The sequence below is a fragment of the Eumetopias jubatus genome, unplaced genomic scaffold (genome assembly GCF_037043125.1).
Source record: "Eumetopias jubatus isolate StellerSeaLion01/CBP00866 unplaced genomic scaffold, mEumJub1_p1.0 scaffold_10, whole genome shotgun sequence".
Classification (NCBI taxonomy): domain Eukaryota; kingdom Metazoa; phylum Chordata; class Mammalia; order Carnivora; family Otariidae; genus Eumetopias; species Eumetopias jubatus.
In genome coordinates, this window is record NW_028274816.1 from 127,240,230 (window position 1) to 127,259,356 (window position 19,127).

At 52.4% G+C, this 19,127-nt stretch overlaps 1 protein-coding gene across 1 annotated transcript in view; it reads left to right on the forward strand.

Moving 5' to 3' along the window:
- RPH3AL (rabphilin 3A like (without C2 domains)) overlaps positions 1-12,575 on the forward strand; it is a 139,914-nt gene extending 127,339 nt beyond the window's left edge. Inside the window, exons 7-9 of the mRNA XM_028109225.2 lie at positions 7,154-7,267; positions 9,752-9,895; positions 11,435-12,575. Of these exons, the coding sequence (XP_027965026.1) occupies positions 7,154-7,267; positions 9,752-9,895; positions 11,435-11,469 (293 nt within the window). The 3' untranslated portion in view covers positions 11,470-12,575. The remainder of the gene's footprint in view (positions 1-7,153; positions 7,268-9,751; positions 9,896-11,434) is intronic.
- Positions 12,576-19,127: the final 6,552 nt, after the last annotated feature.

Here is a 19,127-nt window from a genome sequence, read left to right on the forward strand (position 1 = left end):
GTGGTGAAGGAATAAACAAGCACAGGAAACTCTCAATTCCCAACCTGGTCTGTGCGGTCCCTGCTGATGGCCTTGGTGGCCGCCCGAAAGGGAGACCAAGGAAGAAGGCCTCCCTGGGTGCCACACGCTCACCCCGCCCTTCTGAGGTTGTCCTGTGATATCTCCACCTCACCAATGAGGAGATGAAGCTCAGGGCTGTCAGGCAGTTGGCAAGCAAAGGTCACCCAGATCTCCTGACTCCGGGGTCCAGGAAGGAGGGAGGAAGGCTCTGCCCCTCTCTGGCTTCCCAGGATCCATCCCTATGAGGACAGGTTTCCCTGGCCTTGAGGCCACCCACCTCCTTGTCCAGGCCTTAGAAGGAGTTTCCCAAACAAAGGAAGAACCTGTTCCTCTGGTCTGGCCTTAGATTTGAAAGAAGAGCAAGCTCTGTGTGAACAGTGCCTCACTCCCCCGACCCACTACTTCCTGCCCAGGGCCCACCCACCCCATGTCTCTGACAACCAGCCTCTGACCGCCCCTCCTCCCATCTGTCCCTGGCTCAGGCTGAGGCCACCAGCAGCCTGACTTGTCCCACTTGAGTGTCCTTCAAGGGGGAGGAGGCTGTGAGGAGGCGCCTGCTGGGTACACCCCTTCTGGTGATGGAGCTGGCTCGCCACCCCCTTGCTGACCACCGTCCAGTCCTGCTGTTTCTGTTCACTGCTGTGTCCTCTCCTGGGGAGATTTTTCCAGAAAGCAGTCAGGTAGTTCATTTCCTGAGTGCCTGCTTGGCCCAAAGCTCAGTGCTGGGGGCCAAGGAAGGGAGCCAGATGCAGATTGAGACAGGCCCCCCCCCCTCAAGTGGTTCCTGGGACATCTGGGGAAATCAAGGCAGGCATTCATAGGAAAAGAAATGCAATGCCTGGCGGTGTCTGAGGGGCCAGAAGAGCAGCCCCAGCAGTCATGGGGAGAGCGAGGAAGGGCCTGTCTCCCATCCCGCCTTCCCCCGAGGCTGGAGACACTTTTCAGTAGAGGCACAATTTAGATGGGTTCCTGGAGGATGAACTGGAATCGAATTTTTAAAAATATTTATAGGCCTGCATAGCATTTTGAACTCGCAGTGCCTTTTGTACTACTCGATCCTACTTCCTTGTGTGTGTTTCAGAGATGAGCAGATTGAGGCTCGGGGAGATGAAGGTCTCTGCCCAGGAGTGTCCAAGGCAGGGCCAGGGCCAGACCCCGGATGTGGGGAGGGAGCTAGAAGTCTCTCCCTCACATTGCAGCGCCTGCCTCTGGCGGGAAAGGCCCGGAGAGAAACACAGAAAGGGTGTGTGTTGCGGAGACTGGGGAGGAACTGGCCCTCCTGGAGGGGAGGACTTCCGAGGGAGCAGAGCTCGGAGGGGAGGGCGAGACCAGACTGCTGGGTGCCCTGCCTGCTGGGAGGGGAGGAAAGAGCAGAGGTCTCAGCAGGAGCTAGACCTGGGCTCAAATCCCAGCTCAGCCTGCAAATGGCCCCTGAAGCCATCTCATGCCTCCAGCACAACCTAGAAATCCACGCCCCCCAGAGAAGGCGAGCCCGCCCCTGTGAGGTTGGCCCTGGCACCAAATGCCGTGACCCCAGAAGCCAGCCCTGCACCTCGTGGTGTGGGCCATGAGTTCAGGAGGAGCCCCTCAAGCTAAAAGCTCCTCCCATGTGCCAGACACCGCCTGAGTTACCTCGAGGATGCTCACAACAACCCAGAAAAGGATCCAGCGGAGCCAGTGCCCCTTCACCACCCGATACCTCCCCCCTGCGACCACCAAACAGAGCCCCAGACTTGGGAGGCATCTCAGTAGGATTTCAGGCTGCAGGCCTGGCCCTCTCTGCGGGTGAGACAGCCCTCGCCTGTCCCAGTGGGGACAGTTCTGCCACTGCCCTCTGCAGCCTGGTAGGCAGGGTAAGGCTAATTGGGGATGTCTGTGCATTCCCCGGGGCTTTATCATCTTCCCTTTACATTAAAAAAAAATTTATTTTGGTTTTAGTATGCAAAATTTTCCACCATCTGCCTTGCTTGGCAGAATGTTTGCTGAAAATATCTCTTCCTCTCTTAATTCCCATCGTTTCTGGGGGCTTTGGAAGCCTCCCAGGCTCACGGGCTGTCCTTGCGCCAGCAGGCGGATGTTGTGGCCCAGAAGTCACATCTCCCCACCTCTCAGCCAGAGAGGGACCCCGGGCACTCTCTACTGATGAAACAGAGCCAACCTGAGGTTGAATCCTAGGGTTCAGACCGAGTAGCTCTCCAGGTTGGTATCTCTGTGTGTGATAAAGCCCTGAGAGATGCCCAGGGTCACAAAGACGGGTGGTGGCAGAGAAGAGCCAGGAGCTAGGTCCCCCTGAATCCCAGCGCAGTGCTGTGAGGTCAAGTGGCCAGCATCCTGCCTGTCGCCTGGACCATCCCAGGCAAGGTGTCTTCACAGGACAGCAGCTGCTACATGTGTCCTTTGAGGCAGTTAGGAGAGACTTTCCAAAAGGGAAGACTTCCCCCCACCTTCATGTACCAAAACTCTTGAGTTTCCATGGTGACAGTCAAATTGCAAACCCATCTAAGAGTGAGCCAGGGGGAAAAAAAAGAAAAGCTGGCCTATCCCCAGAGAAGTGGGCATGCCTGGCGCTGGGGCTAGCCGCTGCTGAGGATGAGAGCTGAGCAGAGTGGGGCAGCCCTTCTGGGCCATGATGGGAAAGTCAGGGATGCCAGCTCCCCAAGCAAGGGGTCCTGGGTCTCAGGCTGTCGGGGTGGGGGAGGCGCCCCCTCCTCCCTGCCTTCTGGCAGAGCCCAGGTGAGTCCATTTGGTGACTCCTTCTTGGGAAGATGAGTAGGACAGTCTTCTCCCTAGTGTTTTCCCATCTTCGATCTGAAAAATCAGGCGTGGGCTGAATACAAGCACTCATCGCCAAGCCATCCTAGACTCTCTTGGGGGAATTAGAAGAGAGAAATCAGCCTTCAGACACACAGAGTGTTTTGTTGAGGATGGAAGAGCAAGGGCCAAAAGATTGATGAGCCTCAAAGCTTCTTTAATAGACCTGGAAGATTTACGATCACAGCTGCTGGGCAGCAAGAAAGGTGGCAATCGGCAGTCGAATGGCAAATTAGCCAAGGTGTGGGTTTTAGGGTGACAGTCGGTGGGCGAGGAAGAAGAAAAACTTCTTCTGTTGCTGCCGGAGGAATGTGTGGGTAAATGGTGTTTGCACTGGGTCCTGCCCAGGGACATTCTCAGCAGGGTCTTCTTGGTGTGTTTCTTCCCCACTGACAGTAAATGCCAAGGCCAGGCATGGACACTGCCGGCTTCTTTCTTTCAAGTAGAGCTTATTACAGTGGATTAGAATGGGATTGGGTTTGCACTACAAAGACCTCTAAACTGAGGCCTGGCCCCAGCTCAGAGTCGCAGACACAATGAGCAGGGATGCTCGGGCAAGGAAGGGAGGCACAGCCCAAGGGGATGAGTCTTGTCAGTTGGCTGGTTCTCTGCCCTGTGACACCTTTGTAAGCTCAGTTGTCATCTGGAACTGTTCCCCCTTTCTGTGGCTGTGGGCATTTGGGGTCTGTAAAAGGAGACGAGTCAGCCGCCTAAGTTGCCTAACTCGGGGAGGGCTTATTTTTTTCTAGAACTTGCACAACCTAGGCACATGGGGACTAGACAGCATGGTGCCAGAACTTGGCCTCCAAGTTTGGGACGCTTGGGACAAGACCTGCCCCTCACAACAAAAGCTGTTCTCCCGGTGCAACATGGCACAGTCTTCTTGCAGTTTAAGCTCACTCTGGAACCCGTGTGACCCACACTGCGCATGGTGAAAGATGACGGGCCAGAGGGGGGGGGATGAAGCAGGATAAATGAGCTTTTGCCCCCGTAACCTGAGTCCCCGGGACACCCTCTCCCATCGGCTCCTTTAGAGCTCTTGGTATTTTGCGGCCTTGGTCACCTGCACAGTAGCGCCCAAGGACGCGGGCATTGTTTCAACCCTGGGGAGCTGCCTGTCCCCCACCCCCACTCCCCCTGCCCCTGCCCCAGCCCCCCCTCCCCTCTGGCCCCAGAATTATGAAGATCCTGCATGTTGGAAGAAGGAAGACTGAACATAGAGGAGATGGAAGAATGACTACATTATGCATAAGCATCTCTGCTGGAGAGTGGGGAAGCCAATTGGAGATCAATCCCAGCTCCCCTCAGGGACTCCCTTCTGCTTAACAGGCTGCCAGACCCCCTGCTGTGGGGGTGCACCACCCTCCCTGATTTCTTTGCAGCTGCCTCAGGGGAGACCCGGGGAGCTGCTCGCTGCCTCCTGCCCACCTCCCACTCCCTTTGTCGGGGGACCCCCAGGGTTGGTGCTTAGTCACCAAGTGAGTCAAAAATAAGTACATGCTTATAATACCAACACCCGTGAGGTCCAGTCAGTTGAGTCATGATCAAAGAAACCCCGTCTGGGACCTGCAAAGCAATTGCAAAATAAATCAGGCCTTTGCACTTCTCAGATACTATGAAGGGGCATATGGACCTGAGCCCCTCTGAATCCCCAGCTCCTATTGATTCTACATCACAAAAGCCCACAAAGCCAAAGCAGAACTCTTTCTCGGGAAGGCCAGGAGGAAAAGAGAGCAGAAAAGGCAAAATCCTTGAGCAGCTAGAGGAAGAAAAAGCTGGGAACAATCACGTTAACATCACTGTCGCCCCACCCACGTGGGTCAGACTGTGCAGGAGAAGCACGACAGCCTCATTCGTGGTGCGCTTACACACACACACACACTGAAAGCGGAGAGTGGCTGTAGCAGAATGCATAGGGCATCAGCCAGCCAGGTGCAGGTGATAGGGAAGGCTCCCTGGAGGAGATGGTGTCCAAAAGGAGCCAGGAGAGGGGTGCCTGGCTGGCTCAGTCAGTACAGCGTGCGACTCTTGACCTCGGGGTTGTGAGTTCAAGCCCCACGTTGGGTGTAGAGATTACTAAAAAAATAATAAAAAGGAGCCAGGGGAAGAGCCATGGCAGGGCATTCTGGGCAGTAGGAAGTGAGTTGCTGGAGGAGATACTGACCGGCAGTTTGGTAAGAACCCAGCCGTGTGGAGAAGCCTGGGTAAGATTGTGCAGGATGGGGGCGCCTGGGTGGCTCAGTGGGTTCAGCGTGCGTCTGCCTTCTGCTCAGGTCATGATCTCAGGGTCCTGGGATCAAGCCTCCTTGCTCAGTGGGGAATCTCCCTCTCCCTCTGCTGCTCCCAAGCTCATGCTCGTGCTTCCTCTCTTTCTCAAATAAACAAAAAAATAAATAAAAGGTAGGCTAGGATTTGCGTGTTAGCTGGAGCATTCCCCTCTGCGCAGAGAGAGGTGCCCACAGGTGGGGCCCAGGTGGGAAGCTATTGAAGGAGTCCAGCCTGGAGACCCTGAGGTCTTGAGCTAAGCAGGGGCTGTGACCATGGTGAGGAGGCCACCAATTGGAGAACGACTTAGGAGGCAAAGCTGGCAGCATGTGGGGATGAGGGAGAGAGAAGAGCCGAGCAGTCATCAGGGCTTCTTCCCGAAGCGCCCTGTGTGGTACCAGACGCTCTGCTATGGAAGCACAGGGTGGAGAATCTCCTAGAGCTGGAACGGATGGCCAGCTCCATCCCTCTGGTTGCCAAATTCTGTGACCTGTGACTCCCTTTGCTGAAAGGTGAAGGCACAAAGGCTTTCCAGAAGGCCCTAGATCCAGGTAGAAGCTCTGTGGCCTGGGTCCTGCCCCTGCTGCTCCTGTACCCCAGTGGATTTTCCTACCTGACCAGACTCTCCTTCCTGCAGGGCTCCAGTGCTGGCTCCAGATCCTCCTCTGCACACTGCTCCACGAGGGGCCTGGCCCATCACTTGAAGCCTCTTAGCCACCCTTGGCATAGACTGATTGGATTTCCGATCTCGTCTGCCACCCCACGGGTCCCTGGGGCATGGGGCTGATGGGTAGTAGTGCTGTCTGGGCAGCTGGCCCCGTGCCGGGCAGAATGCCCAACTGCTCCTCCCCTCCCTCCAGACCCGGCACTTTGCACTCCCTGGCAAGGCACACGGACCCACACCCCATCCACCGAGTCAGTCCCCTGTGAGAGCTGCTTACCTGTGATCCCAAACCTTCCTGTGCTGTCGTACTTGGTATTAGAGTGACATCACTTAATTAAATGTTACGTAAACTGATGAAAAGAGCCAGGAAGGACAGAGTTGTTTTCATTAAAACCAGGACTTCTGAAAGTCTTGAGAGAAGCTACTTGCTTAAAAAAGCTATTGAATCAGGTGTGGGCAGGACAACTGTGAAAAGCAGGAGAAAGAAACGGAAAAGCAGAGAAGGATCCTGTAGTCATCCCACTTTGCTTGCGTCTCTAAGCTGTGCTCCCATTTAGAGACCCTGCCCCTGGGGATCACAGACACGGCAGTATGGACGCAGCTTAGACACGAAAGACTCTGTGGGCCCGATCTCAAGCAGCACCCAAGCCCTCCGTGAAAACATGGGTGAATGGATGTACATTTCTATGCTGACAGAAGGTCTAATCTATGAATATATCCTGTATTATGACTCCCACTGTTGACCCACCAGCCAAATATGGGTCCTGTTTAGTCCAGAAAAGAAGGTTTCTACCACAGAGGGTGTTCACTGGGAGAGCTCCCTGTCCTCCCCTCTCCTGGGACTCCAACCCCATCAGCCTGGCTCCCGTCTGCATTCACAAGGCCCCACTGCACATTACTGGATGAACTGGGATGAGCGTCCAGGCCTGCCGGCTCCCAGTTTCTTCCAGTAAAATCAGAGTGGTTGCAGACACGGGGTGTAGAGAGCCAGTCTGCTGGGGGCATACCCCCAGCCCTCCCACTTACCACCTCGGGCAAGTGCCTTGGCTTCCTCACCTGTAAAATGAGCGCAACCCTGTCTGCCAGGGTTGTTCTGAAGCTTCAGTGAGCTAGCATATGTCAAGTGCCTGGAGTGCTTTATAAGGGTTGGTGAGGACCGGAAATTTTGTTACCTGTGATGTTGTCCTGAGCATTGCCAGGTGCCAGCCTCAGAGCAGTTGTCCTGCACCCAAGGGGATAATCAGCCGCTTTGTCCCGGCAGAGGGGAGGCCTGCCCCAGCCCCTCTATCCTACGTGCCCGCTGGTTAGTGACTGGTAGGGGTAACCTCCTGTGCTGGTGTCTGTTCTTTCCAGTGGTTTCCAGTGACAGTGACAGTGACTCGGATCTCAGCTCCTCTAGCCTGGAGGACAGGCTTCTTCTGACGGGGGTCAGGGAACCCAAAGCTACCAAGCCCTGCGGGGAGGCAGGTAAGCAGAGCAAGGATGCTACTTGTTCCCGAAGCGCCCCCCCCCCAATTGCAGATGGCATGGCTGCTTCCTCCAATCGTGGCTCCCCAGCTGGTGTCGACGGGAGGGGTGGGGGCCTGGGGCTGGGATGACCAGAAGCTAAGCATTAGCACCACTGCAGAGCAGGACAGAAAGGGGGCCCAGATGGATGGTGCAGGGGTGGAGGGGGAAGGGCAGATCTAGCGCACCTGCCTGCACACCTGGAATTCCTCCTGAGGCTCCCTGTGAGCATCCCCTGGATGAGATTTTGTCTCGTGAATGATGAGAACTGTGAACATCCGGTAGTAAGTTCCTTGGGCTTGCTCAGCTCTGCCGTGAAACCATGGTGGGACCCTGAATACATACCTTGACCTCTTGGGCCTCTGTTTCCCTCTATTTAGCACAAATGGGATGGAGCAGGTGGTCCCCAAAGTGTCTTAGCGTTTGAGCTCTCCTCTGTGACCTTGTCTTATGAATGAACGGGACCTGGAGGCTGGTGCAGAGAAGGCCTGGGGGCACATTTTTCTTTCCTTTAAACACACGAAGGGCCTTCCTGGGAAAAGGACCAAATCATTCAGAGTTACTCCAGAGGTTAGAACTGGGTTTTTGAAAAACATTTCAGGGAGGCTGATTTTAGTGCATAAGCAGAGAGCTTTATAATAACTGTCCCGGACTGGAAGGACATGCCTCGGGGTGCTGTTCTGGGACCAAGGCAGGGTGCTCTGCCGGAGCTGACATGGAAGGAATTCCTGGTGGGGATGGCAGTTCAGGCTAGATCAGAGATGGCAAATGCCTGGCGCATGTACTTCCGCTCCCACGCCTGTGCCCGTGGCAGACATTACTAGCTGATCGCAGTACTCTCCCACAGAGCCTGACGTGGCCTCAGAATCCTTCTCAGCACAGTTTTCCAAGTGGTCAGTATCAGTAGGTGGAGACCGCGCGGGACATGATGCTGGTTTCTGGGCTAGATGATCTGTTAGGCCTCTCAGCCTAAGGATTCTATCTTAGAAAAGTATAAAGGAAATTCACCTGCCTGCCTTGGTTTCCAGGGCAGGTTTTATACACCCCCCTGCCCCCCGCAGAGCTCTTGAACCCTCCCTCACACCAGCTCTCAGCTATGACCAGGGGGACGTGGGAGATTTCAGGCACCATCTCTGCACTCTCAGCTCGGCTCGATAACAGCTATACCTGAAGAAAGATTCCTTAGTTAATAAAGGCAGCAATTAATAACCCCATTGGGGGGGCGCCTGGGGGGCTCAGTCAGTTAAGTGTCTGCCTTCGGCTCAGGTCATGATCCTGGAGTCCCGGGATCGAGTCCCACATCAGGCTCCCTGCTCGGAGAGGAGTCTGCTTCTCCCTCTGACCCTCCCCCCTCTCATGTGCTCTCTCTCTCTCTCATTCTCTCTCTCTCAAATAAATAACTAAAATCTTTTAAAAATAACCCCATTGGGAGGGCACTTGGGGGCTCAGTCAATTGGGCGTCTGCCTTTGGCTCATGATCTCAGGGTCCTGGGATGGAGCCCCTTGTCAGGCTCCGTGCTCATTGGGGAGTCGGCTTCTCCCTCTCCCTCCACCCCTCCCCCCTACACTCGTGCTCTCTCTCTCAAATAAATAAAATCTTAAAAAAAAACAAAACAGGGGCGCCTGGGTGGCTCAGTCGTTAAGCGTCTGCCTTCGGCTCAGGTCATGATCCCAGGGTCCTGGGATCGAGCCCCGCATTGGGCTCCCTGCTCCGCAGGAAGCCTGCTTCTCCCACTCCCCCTGCTTGTATTCCCTCTCTCGCTGTATCTCTCTCTGTCAAATAAATAAATAAAATCTTTAAAAAAAAAAAAAAAACACTGGGGCACCTGGCTGGCTCAGTCCGTAGAGCATGTGACTCCTGATCTCAGGGTCAAGTTCAAACCCCACATTGGTGTAGAGACTACCTAAATAAACAAAAAAACAAACTTTTTTAAAAATTGCATTGGGTTAATGGAGATACACACCCTTCTCCCTCATTCTATGAAGGCAGGGAAAACCCCTCCTCGTTGCTGGTTTTCATGTTGGTGACTTGTTCTTTACTGAACTGACTTGAAGGCCTATGCAGTGACCTTCATATATCCTGGACCAGTCAACATTGCTCAGAGGGTAGGATCTCTCGAGAACATGGCAGCCATGTGGAGGCAGCCAGTAAGTGGCTCTGAGCAGACAATCCCATAGATACCTACTACAGTTCCAAATGAGAAGATTTGATTTTCTTATCTATCTGTTTATTTTTAAGTAGACCACGCTCAGCATGGAGCCCAACACGAGGCTCGAACTCACCGTGAGATTGAGACCTGAGCTGAGATCGAGAGTCAGACCCTCAACCAACTGAGCCACCCAGATGCCCCCCAAATGAGAAGATTTTAGATCAGCTCCTTATCAGGCTGAGATCGTCTCTGTCTCAGTTCAAGGTCCAAAGAGCCCACACATGGTCTCTTGCAGGTGGCAGGGAGTCCCCCAAGATGGGCCCCACCCGCCAGCCCGGCCACCTCTTGGGGAGCCAGAACAGCCTGGCCAGTGAGACCGGGACCGGCTCTGCAGACCCACAGCCAGGCACCCCACCCTGGCCAGACCCAAAGAGCCCTGGTGAGTACCAAGCTGCCCTTCTAACCCACCTACCTCTCCCTCTTCTGCTTCCCCATGGTCCTCCTCCCTCACTCCATCCGCCCAAACTGGAGAGTGCTAGGTGATGTTTACAATTCTGTTTATTGAGTGCTCTGCCAGGCGCTGGGGGATCTGACGTGAGCCAGACCCCACCCCTGTCTGCAATGAGTAGAGAGGGGGACCCCAGATACTCATGACAACCACCCCATCCATTCCTAGTAATCATAATGATGGTTCTTACCAACCTCTGCTTTGTGAAACGTGTCATCTTTCAGAGCATTTCCCCATCTCCAGTAGCCTTAGTAACTCCTGTTTCAAGAGTACCTACTGTGCTCCAGGCCACCCAGTCCTCACCGAGCCCAATCGTGTGCTCAGCCCGAGCAGGTAGGAGACAATCCGTGGCCTTCAGAAAGGTCGCCTACCTACCACCACCTACCATGTGGCTGAAGAAGCCGCATCAGCTCACCCAGAACAGCCCAGACCTAAATCAGCAGGAGAATTCAGGACCACTGGAGCTGGCTGCATGGAGCCTCGCCCGCCCTCGAACTTCTAAGGGCCACTTGCGTTCTATTGGAGCAGTAGATGGGAGGTTTCTTATCCCCTTTTGATGGGTGTGGAAACCAAGGGCAAGAACTCAAGCTCCACCCTGCTGTGCCCACTGTCCCTACCTGGCCAACTTTGGAGCATCATGCAATGGGGGCAGGCAGGGTGAAGGACCTCAGTCCGGCCCCCAGTCTCCTTCAAGAAAGAAGCCCCAGCTGGACTTGGCAACTCTGGGCCAGGGCCCGGGGGCATGCGGCGCATGCGTGGATCAGCACAGCAGCTGACCCGCACCCCCCACCGGTAGGCTGTATGTGCTGGCAGCCCCCCCCCCCCACGGGGAAGCCTTGTGGGAGCTCTCACCCACTCCCTGTCTTCCCTCTTCCCCTTTCTCCCGCCTCGATGGTGCCAAGAAGCTGCAGGGCAGAGCATTTGAGAGGCCATGGGTGGGCAGGTCTCTGGGAGAGGGAGGCCCTGTCTGTGGAGTGGATCCTCTCCCCTCCTTCTGGCCTCCTGAAATCCCCCGCAGAGGACAGTTTGGAATCAACCACATTTTAATCCCAGCCCTGCCACCCACAGACATGTGAACTTGGGCAAACCATCAGATTCAACCATATAAAATTGCTTTTATAGATCAGAAATAGTCAGATATTGGCATCAATATGACTCAACCTAATATTTGATCTCTCTGCACCCAGTTCCATTATTGCTAAAGTGGGGACCACACTGTGTTCCTTGTGGGTTGGGGGGAGTGTGAAGTGCAGCATTCTTGGGGAGTGCCTACCCTAAGTAGGTCTTCAGCAAATATCCGGTAACGGGACAGGCCATGTGGCCCAGTGCATGGAAGGGGTCCCGGGGCTTCTGAAACAAGCCGAGGGAAGTTTTCTATTCCCACACCATTCCCAAAGTTCAGGCTGTCGCTGGGGAGGGACCCTGCCTCTGCTCACCCTACAGTGGTCTTTTTTTTCCTATCCCCTAAAGGCAAAAGGCACACCTGGGCAATTCCCCGCTGCTGACATGGCCTCCGAAGGCCCCGTCTGCCTGCCCTGGCAGAGACATGTTTGGGACATGGAGCAGACTTTCCAGTGGAAGAGTTCGAGAGAGAAAGAAAACTGGGAGAGTCTGGTGAGCAAGCAGTCTGGAGCCCTCAGCTGGCCAGCCCTATTGGACATGACCTCTGACTCAACAAACCAGTGTTTGGGGGGCTGAGTCTCCTTCCCCCACTCAGTGCCTTTCTGCCCCTTCTCTCCTGGGAGCCCTGCCCCCACCCCCCCACCACAGCCATTCCACTCAGCCATGACCTTTATTTATTGTCCTTCCCCCGCACCCTCCCTCAGTCTACCTCCATGTTCATTTTAAGTTTGCTCTTGTCTTGGGTTGGGCCACAAAGGCCTGCAGACCACCTTATGGGGCCCTCCCATATGCACTGCAGTTTTGGAGGGCACTGGGCTGGGCTTTCTCCATATTTGGATTAATGGAAGAAGAACCCAACCCTGAACATTGCCCTTCAAAGCTGAGCTTGGCCCCTAGAGATGAGCAGTGGGTCCTAGAATGTGTGGGATGAGTGGCTCACCCATCGTTCCCTCTGCCGAGGGCTCTGGAAGCAGGAGCAGCATCCTCCCCTTGTTTGAGACTGGCTCAGGAGCTGTTGGCAAAACCTGGCCCTTGCTTGGGTTTCTTGGAACCCCTGTGACGGCCTCCCCAGGTTCAGCTCAGCCTCTCCCCAGCTTGTGGAGCTGGGAAGGGCTCTGGTGGATACCGTGAATTCACTCATTGAAGAGCAGCGTTCAGCTGCGTCCCCAGCTGGGGTGCAAGGCTCCCCTAAGCCTTTAATTCACTTCTCTTCAGTAGGTTCGGTTTGGCATGAAAAATAATTCAGAGTGTGAGCAGATGCTTCTGGAAAACCCTTCCCTGAAGACAGAGATAGAGAGAGAGAGAGAGAGTGTGTGTGTGTGTGTGTGTGTGTGTATTGGTGTCCACATCTGCCCATCCTGCCCCTTGCACCTGGTCCTTGAAGGGCCTTCTCTCTGGGCTCTCAGGCCCCCACCATTAGGTTTTTTGCCCTTGCCAGTGGCAGATGGTAAAAAGACTGACTGTTTCCCTGTGACAAGTTATGCTTCAGAATTATAACAATAAAGATTAGAATTTGCATTGAGCCAGTGTGTTGATCCAAAGACCACAGTCACTTGTGTTTCTGAGATGCATCGATTAGAGAAATGGATGGAAAAGAATGTAGTCTGTTGATCCCGGGAACACTCCCTAAGCCATGGTGAAAGGAATGAGCTCGATCTCTGTGTGATAGAACTCACAAGCCTCATGTTAAATGGAAAAACAAGGCCATTTATGCTTAGAAAAAAATTTAAGTATACATGCAAATAATCAAAATGAATTGTACGAACTTCTATGCACAGGTGTGAAAATGCTTGTAAAATGGACAGGGACTTGTGGTTCAATACAGTGGACTGGAGACGTTTGTATTTCCTCTGCCCCCCCCCCCCAAGCCCCACCAGGGTGACCTAAAGGAATGAAATGGCATAAGTTACAAAGCCATAGAGGAGAGGGATGGCAGTGGAGAGGAGAGAGGTCTGGAAACTTTGGGAGATGGAAGAATACACCTCGTTCAATGTCAGCTTCCCCAGCTCCCCAAAATGTCTCCAAGGGAGAAAGGCAGCCATGAACAAGCCCATTTGCTTTGCAGAATCCACCAAATTCTCAGAACTTGGAGGGGCCAGGTGCCCCTAAGATGGAGGTTAGGATGGGTATGAAAATAGTATTGGTGGGAAGAAGTTAGATCCCCAGGTCCCTCCTCACAGCCCACACGGCCCTTTCCTGACCCTGGTAGACCCTAGTAGACCCAGGTTTACTGCTGGCCAAGGGTGAACTAGAAGGATTTGGTACTGAGGCCCCCAAGCCCAACCAAAGGCTGGAGTGAGGCAGCGGTTAATGGAGAGACCCTCTGCCCCCTCCCCGGCTAACAGCTGGCTTATTCTCCATCCACCTGCCCCCGAGGCAAGATGTTATTCAGCCTGTCACTGGGGAACTGACTGAAGAGAAAAGACTGAGAGATCCTAAGGTTGGCAATTCCCGCTTCTCTGCCCAGTCCCCCCGCCCCCCCGCCGTGAGGCCCCCTGTCCACAAACCCTACCCGCGTGGACAATTTCTAGTAGCCTGGCTGTGTGGTACTCAGCTGGAACAGCCAAAGGCGCCAACAGTTAACCAAAACCAACAAACCAAAAATAGAGATTCCAAGACACAGGAGGAAAGGGGTCAGGGAACAACCCTCCGAAGATATTCACCCATGAAACAGGAAAAGAATGTTAGTTAGTTATAGAGAGAGAAAGAGAAAGCAAGCAAGTGGGGGGAGGGGCAGAGGGGAGAGGGAAAAACTTTTTTTTTTTAAATAAAGATTTATTTATATATTTGAGAGAGAGAGAGAGATGGAGCAGGAGGGCCAGTGCAGGGAGAGGGAGGGAGAATCCTCAAGCAGACTCCGTGCTGAACACAGAAGCCAATGCAGGGGGCTCAATCTCATGACCCTGAGATCATGACCTGAACTGAAATCAAGAGTGTTATTTTTAAAAAAAGAAGTGTTAAAATCAAATTAAAAAGGAAGTGTCAAGTCTCTTGAAAATTAAAAATATAATAGCAGAATTTAAAAATGCATTAGAGGGGCGCCTGGGTGGCTCAGTCCATTGGGCGTCTGCCTTCAGCTCAGGTCATGATCCCAGGGTCCTGGGGTCGAGCCCCACGTCAGGCTCCCTGCTCTGCAGGGAAGCCTGCTTCTCCCTCTGCCCCTCCCCCTGCTTGTGCTTTCTTTCTATCTCTGTCAAATAAATAAATAAAATCTTTAAAAAATAAATTTGAAAACTAAATAAAAATGCCTTAGAAGGAATGGAAGATGAGAGAAGAATCTCCCAGGAAGTAAAACACAAAAAGAGATGTAAGCGTATGAGGAAAAAGTCAAGAAAGTTGGACGACCCAAAGGTAAGATCCATGCAGAAGGTCCAACTCCCAACTGATAGGCATTTCAAACCAAGAAATAAAATAAAGGGGAGAAAATTGTTGAAGAAATTATCTCCATCACCTGAGGTCTTGCTGAAACAGGCTCTCACTCGTGGGGCCTGGGCCAGGGGCTGCGAGCGTACGTGTAACCAGCTACTGGCTGGAGGACCACACTCGGGGTAGCACCGGTGTGGGCCAGCGGTAGTCACCACTGGCCAGGCATCGGAATTACCTGGGGAGTTTGACAAGCACGTCACACCCGACATCCTCCCCTCAGACACCCTGAGATTCTGGCTCCATCAATTTGGGGCTCAGCCTTGACATTAGGATTCTGCAAACCTCCACACGTGACTCCCATGTGCTGGCAGAAGCAGGAAGCATTTTCATACAGAAGCTCCTCAGAGTGGGCTCCAGGAGAGGTATACGGTGTTGAGAGCAGTACCTTTTTATTAGCCAAAAATTGGAAACACCCTACGTAGCATCAACAGAAGAAGAGATACATAAGCGCTGATACAGTGTAGTCAAACAATGGAATGTGCTGGTGGAAATGAGTGGGTACTTCCCGCGTAGATGACTCTCATGAACGGCCACAAGCAAAGAAACGGCAGAAAAATACATGCTTTATGACACGGTCTATATCTAGATTTTTAAAACGGGGAGAAATGACATATATTAACATTTTATGCAGCGAAAGAAGAAATGCACAGGAAGGGCAAACAACAGATCTCAAGGCACATCTCGAGAAGAGAGGGCCGGTTAAGGAGGGGTTTTGTCGTGTTGGTGATGTTCCAATGTCACTGATGGATAGATGGTTTTGCAACATTTATATCGTAATATTTCATTATATATTATGTTCGCTTTATTTTTATAGGTCTGAAGTCCTTCAAAATAAAACCATTTAAGGAACTATAGCAAGCCTTCTTATCATAAAGTTTCAGGATTCCAAGGGAAAAAAGAAAAAAAAGCAACAAGTCACATACCAAGGATCAGGGATGTTAAATGGCATTGAGATTCTCAAAGATTTTTTTTAAAAGATTTTATTTATTTGTCAGAGAGAGAGAGAGCACAAGCAGGGGGAGCATCAGGCAGAGGGAGAAGCAGGCTCCCCGTTGAGCAGGGAGCCCAATGTGGGGCTCAATCCCAGGACCCTGGGATCATGACCTGAGCCGAAGGCAGATGCTTAACCGACTGAGCCACCCAGGCGCCCCTCTCAAAGCAGATTTTGAAGTAATATTCTTCTGAATTCTTTTTTTTTTTCTTTCCTTCTGAATTCTGATAGGAAACGGTTTCTGGTCTTGATTTCTATCCAGCCAAATCTCAGTGATGGTCGAATGAAGATATTTTCAGACATGTGAGTTTTTTAAAAAATTGACCTCCTATACGTTCATTCTCAGACAGCTACTAAAGGGTGTGCTCCAACCAGACAAGGGAAAAAAACAGGAAAGAGGATAGCAGGAACTGGAAACTGGAGATCCAACACAGGAGAGGGGCAGAGAGAGTCCCCAGGACGATGGCAGTGGCTGTGTGGCTGGGCTAGAGGCCAAGGCCAGCCGGCCCAGACTGGAACATGAGCACCGAGAAGGTATATAAGGGTATACAAAGGGATGAGAAGCATATGTGTGTTGGGGAGAATATATATGGTATGATATTTTATATTGTGATATATATAATATGTAATACCGAAAAATCAAGAAATCGAATCAGTATGAAATTTCAGTAGGAAAGTGAATACCAGCAGAGCGGTTAGGGGTTCAGAGGGTTGCCAAGAGAAAGACGTGAGGAGGTGCAGGGGTTGCTGCCCTATGTTAAAAACTTTGGAGGATGGTTGCCCTTATTTCAACGATATACTCCATCACATTTCTAACACTGAGCTCTTTTTAAAGGAAAAAAACATATCAAACTCAGGATGAACCCACAGGGTAGGAGTGAGAATCCTGAGCCGTAACAGGTGAGGGAGAGGGAGTGAGGAGGACCTGCGGGGCGGAGAAAATACAACCCAGATCCCGGCCTGTAAGGGCTGTTGCCCCTGCTTCCCGGCTGTAGAGGGAATCCCCCTTAAACCTCTCAGACCCAGTGCAGCACAGGCCCCCAGACTCAGTGCCCACCAGACCCCGTCCCGGGGAGGGACCCGATCCTGCAGTCCTCAGGGTAAACGCCAAATGCCTTTCCCAGAGACATGTCACAGGGTCGATGAGGTTCTGAAGCGGTTTCCTCATGAGTTAATCCTGGAAGCCCTCAGCTTTAGGCAGGAGGTGGACTATGGATGTGCCCCCAGGGGGTCCGGAAGCTGCCAGGAGTCAAGGGCTATTTGTGCGCTGGTCTGGGAACTGAGAAATCTTTTTCTTACAAAAATGCTTTCCAAGTCTCAAGCAGGCAAACTTACAAATTAACTTTTGGAGCTGAGCCTTTCATGGCAGGGGGTGAAGAATGTTGTGTCATCTGCAAAAATCAGGAAATACAGACGTGACCTGATTTGTCCCCAATGTCCCCAATACTGGATAACCCAAGTAGTCCCTAAAAGAGATAGCAGGTGGAGAGCTCATAAACTTTGGACACCTCATGTCAAATCCGAGCTCCACCACTTAGTACCTGAAATTATGGGAACATCTCTGTGCCTCAGTTTCCTCAACTATAAAATGAGAGAGTACTTCCTTCACAGGACTATTGTGGAAATTCGAAACCTGAAAGCACGTGTAAAACTCCTACCACTGCTATTAGTTATGACTCCCGTAGGATTCAGACGTGGTGCTTGCCTCAGAAGATGTTCAGATGACGTAAGAACATGAGGGCAGGGCGCCTGGGTGACTCAGTTAAGCATCTGACTTCAGCTCAGGTCATAATCCTGGAGTCCTGGGATCGAGTCCCGCATCAGGCTCCCTGCTCAGCAGGGAGTCTGCTTCTCCCTCTCCCCACCCCCAACTCGTGCGCACATGCGCGCTCGCGCTCTCTCTCGCAAATAAATAAATAAAATCTTTAGGAAAAAAAAACAACACCATTATGGGCACTATCTGGTGAACCAATCACCTGCTATCAACTTTAGGGATCCTCACCCACCTATGAGGCAGATCTTTCTACTGTTCCCATTTTAAAGAAGAGGAAACTGAGACCCAGAAGGGTCAAAAGAGCCCAGATTGGAATGCAGGGCAGTTGGATGCCAAAGACCATGTTCAGTGCAGGGTGGCAGTTTGCTGTTGAATCAGGATTCCGAGGGCCAGGGGGAGCCAAGCACAGGTAAAGGGCAGCTGGGCTGTCAGCCGCACAGATCCAAACTTCTAGATAAATGGGGTAAAGTCAGCCCCTTGTCCCACTGGGACATTTTCCCACTGCTAATGTAATAAATGAGAATAAGGCTCAGGCACAGCCCAGAGATTTTGGCCCCCACGTTGGACACTGTCTTGTGCCCATGGTCCCATGTGGCTGAGAACGCCAGGTGCTCTCATGAATCTTCCCTCATCGGACACCCAGGGTGGGTTTGGTGAAGGCTTTTCAGGCCACAATGTAGAGGCAGTTGCAGGGGTGGATTTGGCTTAGAGGGTCTCCAAGAGCTTCCATCAATCGAGTAGCTTCTCAGGGACTTTGGCAAGAGGACCTGTCTCTGGACTGCCCTGCAGCTCCTCCAAGGGCTATGGGAGCTACACCTGAACTTGGCCCCTGAACTCCAGGAGGGGAGCTACCATTCCTCAGCCCCCAGCACATCTCACCAGCCCTACAAATGTCTTGTCTTCCCATGCTACCTGCTTTTCTTTCTTCCTTTATTTTTTTAAGATTTTATTTATTTATTTGAGAGAGAGAGAGCGAGAGAACGTACACAGGTGAAGACAAGCAGGGGGGAGGAGCAGAGGGAGAGGGAGAAGCAGGCTCCTCACTGAACAGGGAGCCCGATGCAGGACTCGATCCCAGGACCCCAAGATCATGATCTGAGCCAAAGGCAGAGGCCTAACTGACTGAGCCACCCAGGCGCCCCGCCTCCTGCCTTTCTTTCCTCTCTTTCTTTTTCTTATCGTGGCAAAATACACATAAGTTTACCATTTTAGCGATTTTTACGTGTGCAGTTCAGTGACGTTAACTACCTTTACATAATCGTGCAGCCACCACCACCATTCACCTCCAGAACTTTTCCATCCTTCCAGATTGAACTCCACACCCATGAAGCAAACTCCCCATTCTCCCTCCCCCAGCTGCGGGTGGCCAGCGTTCTCCCCTCTGTCTTTACGAACACCACCATTCTAGGTACCTCATACACATGGAATCATACCGTACTTGTTCTTTCACTTCTGGCTTACTTTACTTGGTGTGATGTTTTCAAGGTCCGTCCACGGTGTAGCCTGGGTCAGAATTTCCTTCCATTTTATGGCCAAAGAATAAATCCCAGTTATACAATCACCCCATCGTATAGACACATCACATGGTTCATCCAATTATCTGTTGATGGACGTGATTTCCAGCTTGGGGCTATTGTGAATAATGCTGCTAGGAACACTGGTGTCCAAGTATCTGTTCACAACCCTGCCTTAATTCTTCGGGGCACACACCCAGACTCGGGATTGCTGGTGCACATGGTGGTCCCACGGGGAGGTCTTCAAGGAATCACCCGTCTGTTCTGCACAACAGCTAGACCATTTTCCATTCCCACCAGCAGTGCGTGGGGGCCTGCCTTTCCTTCTAAAGCACT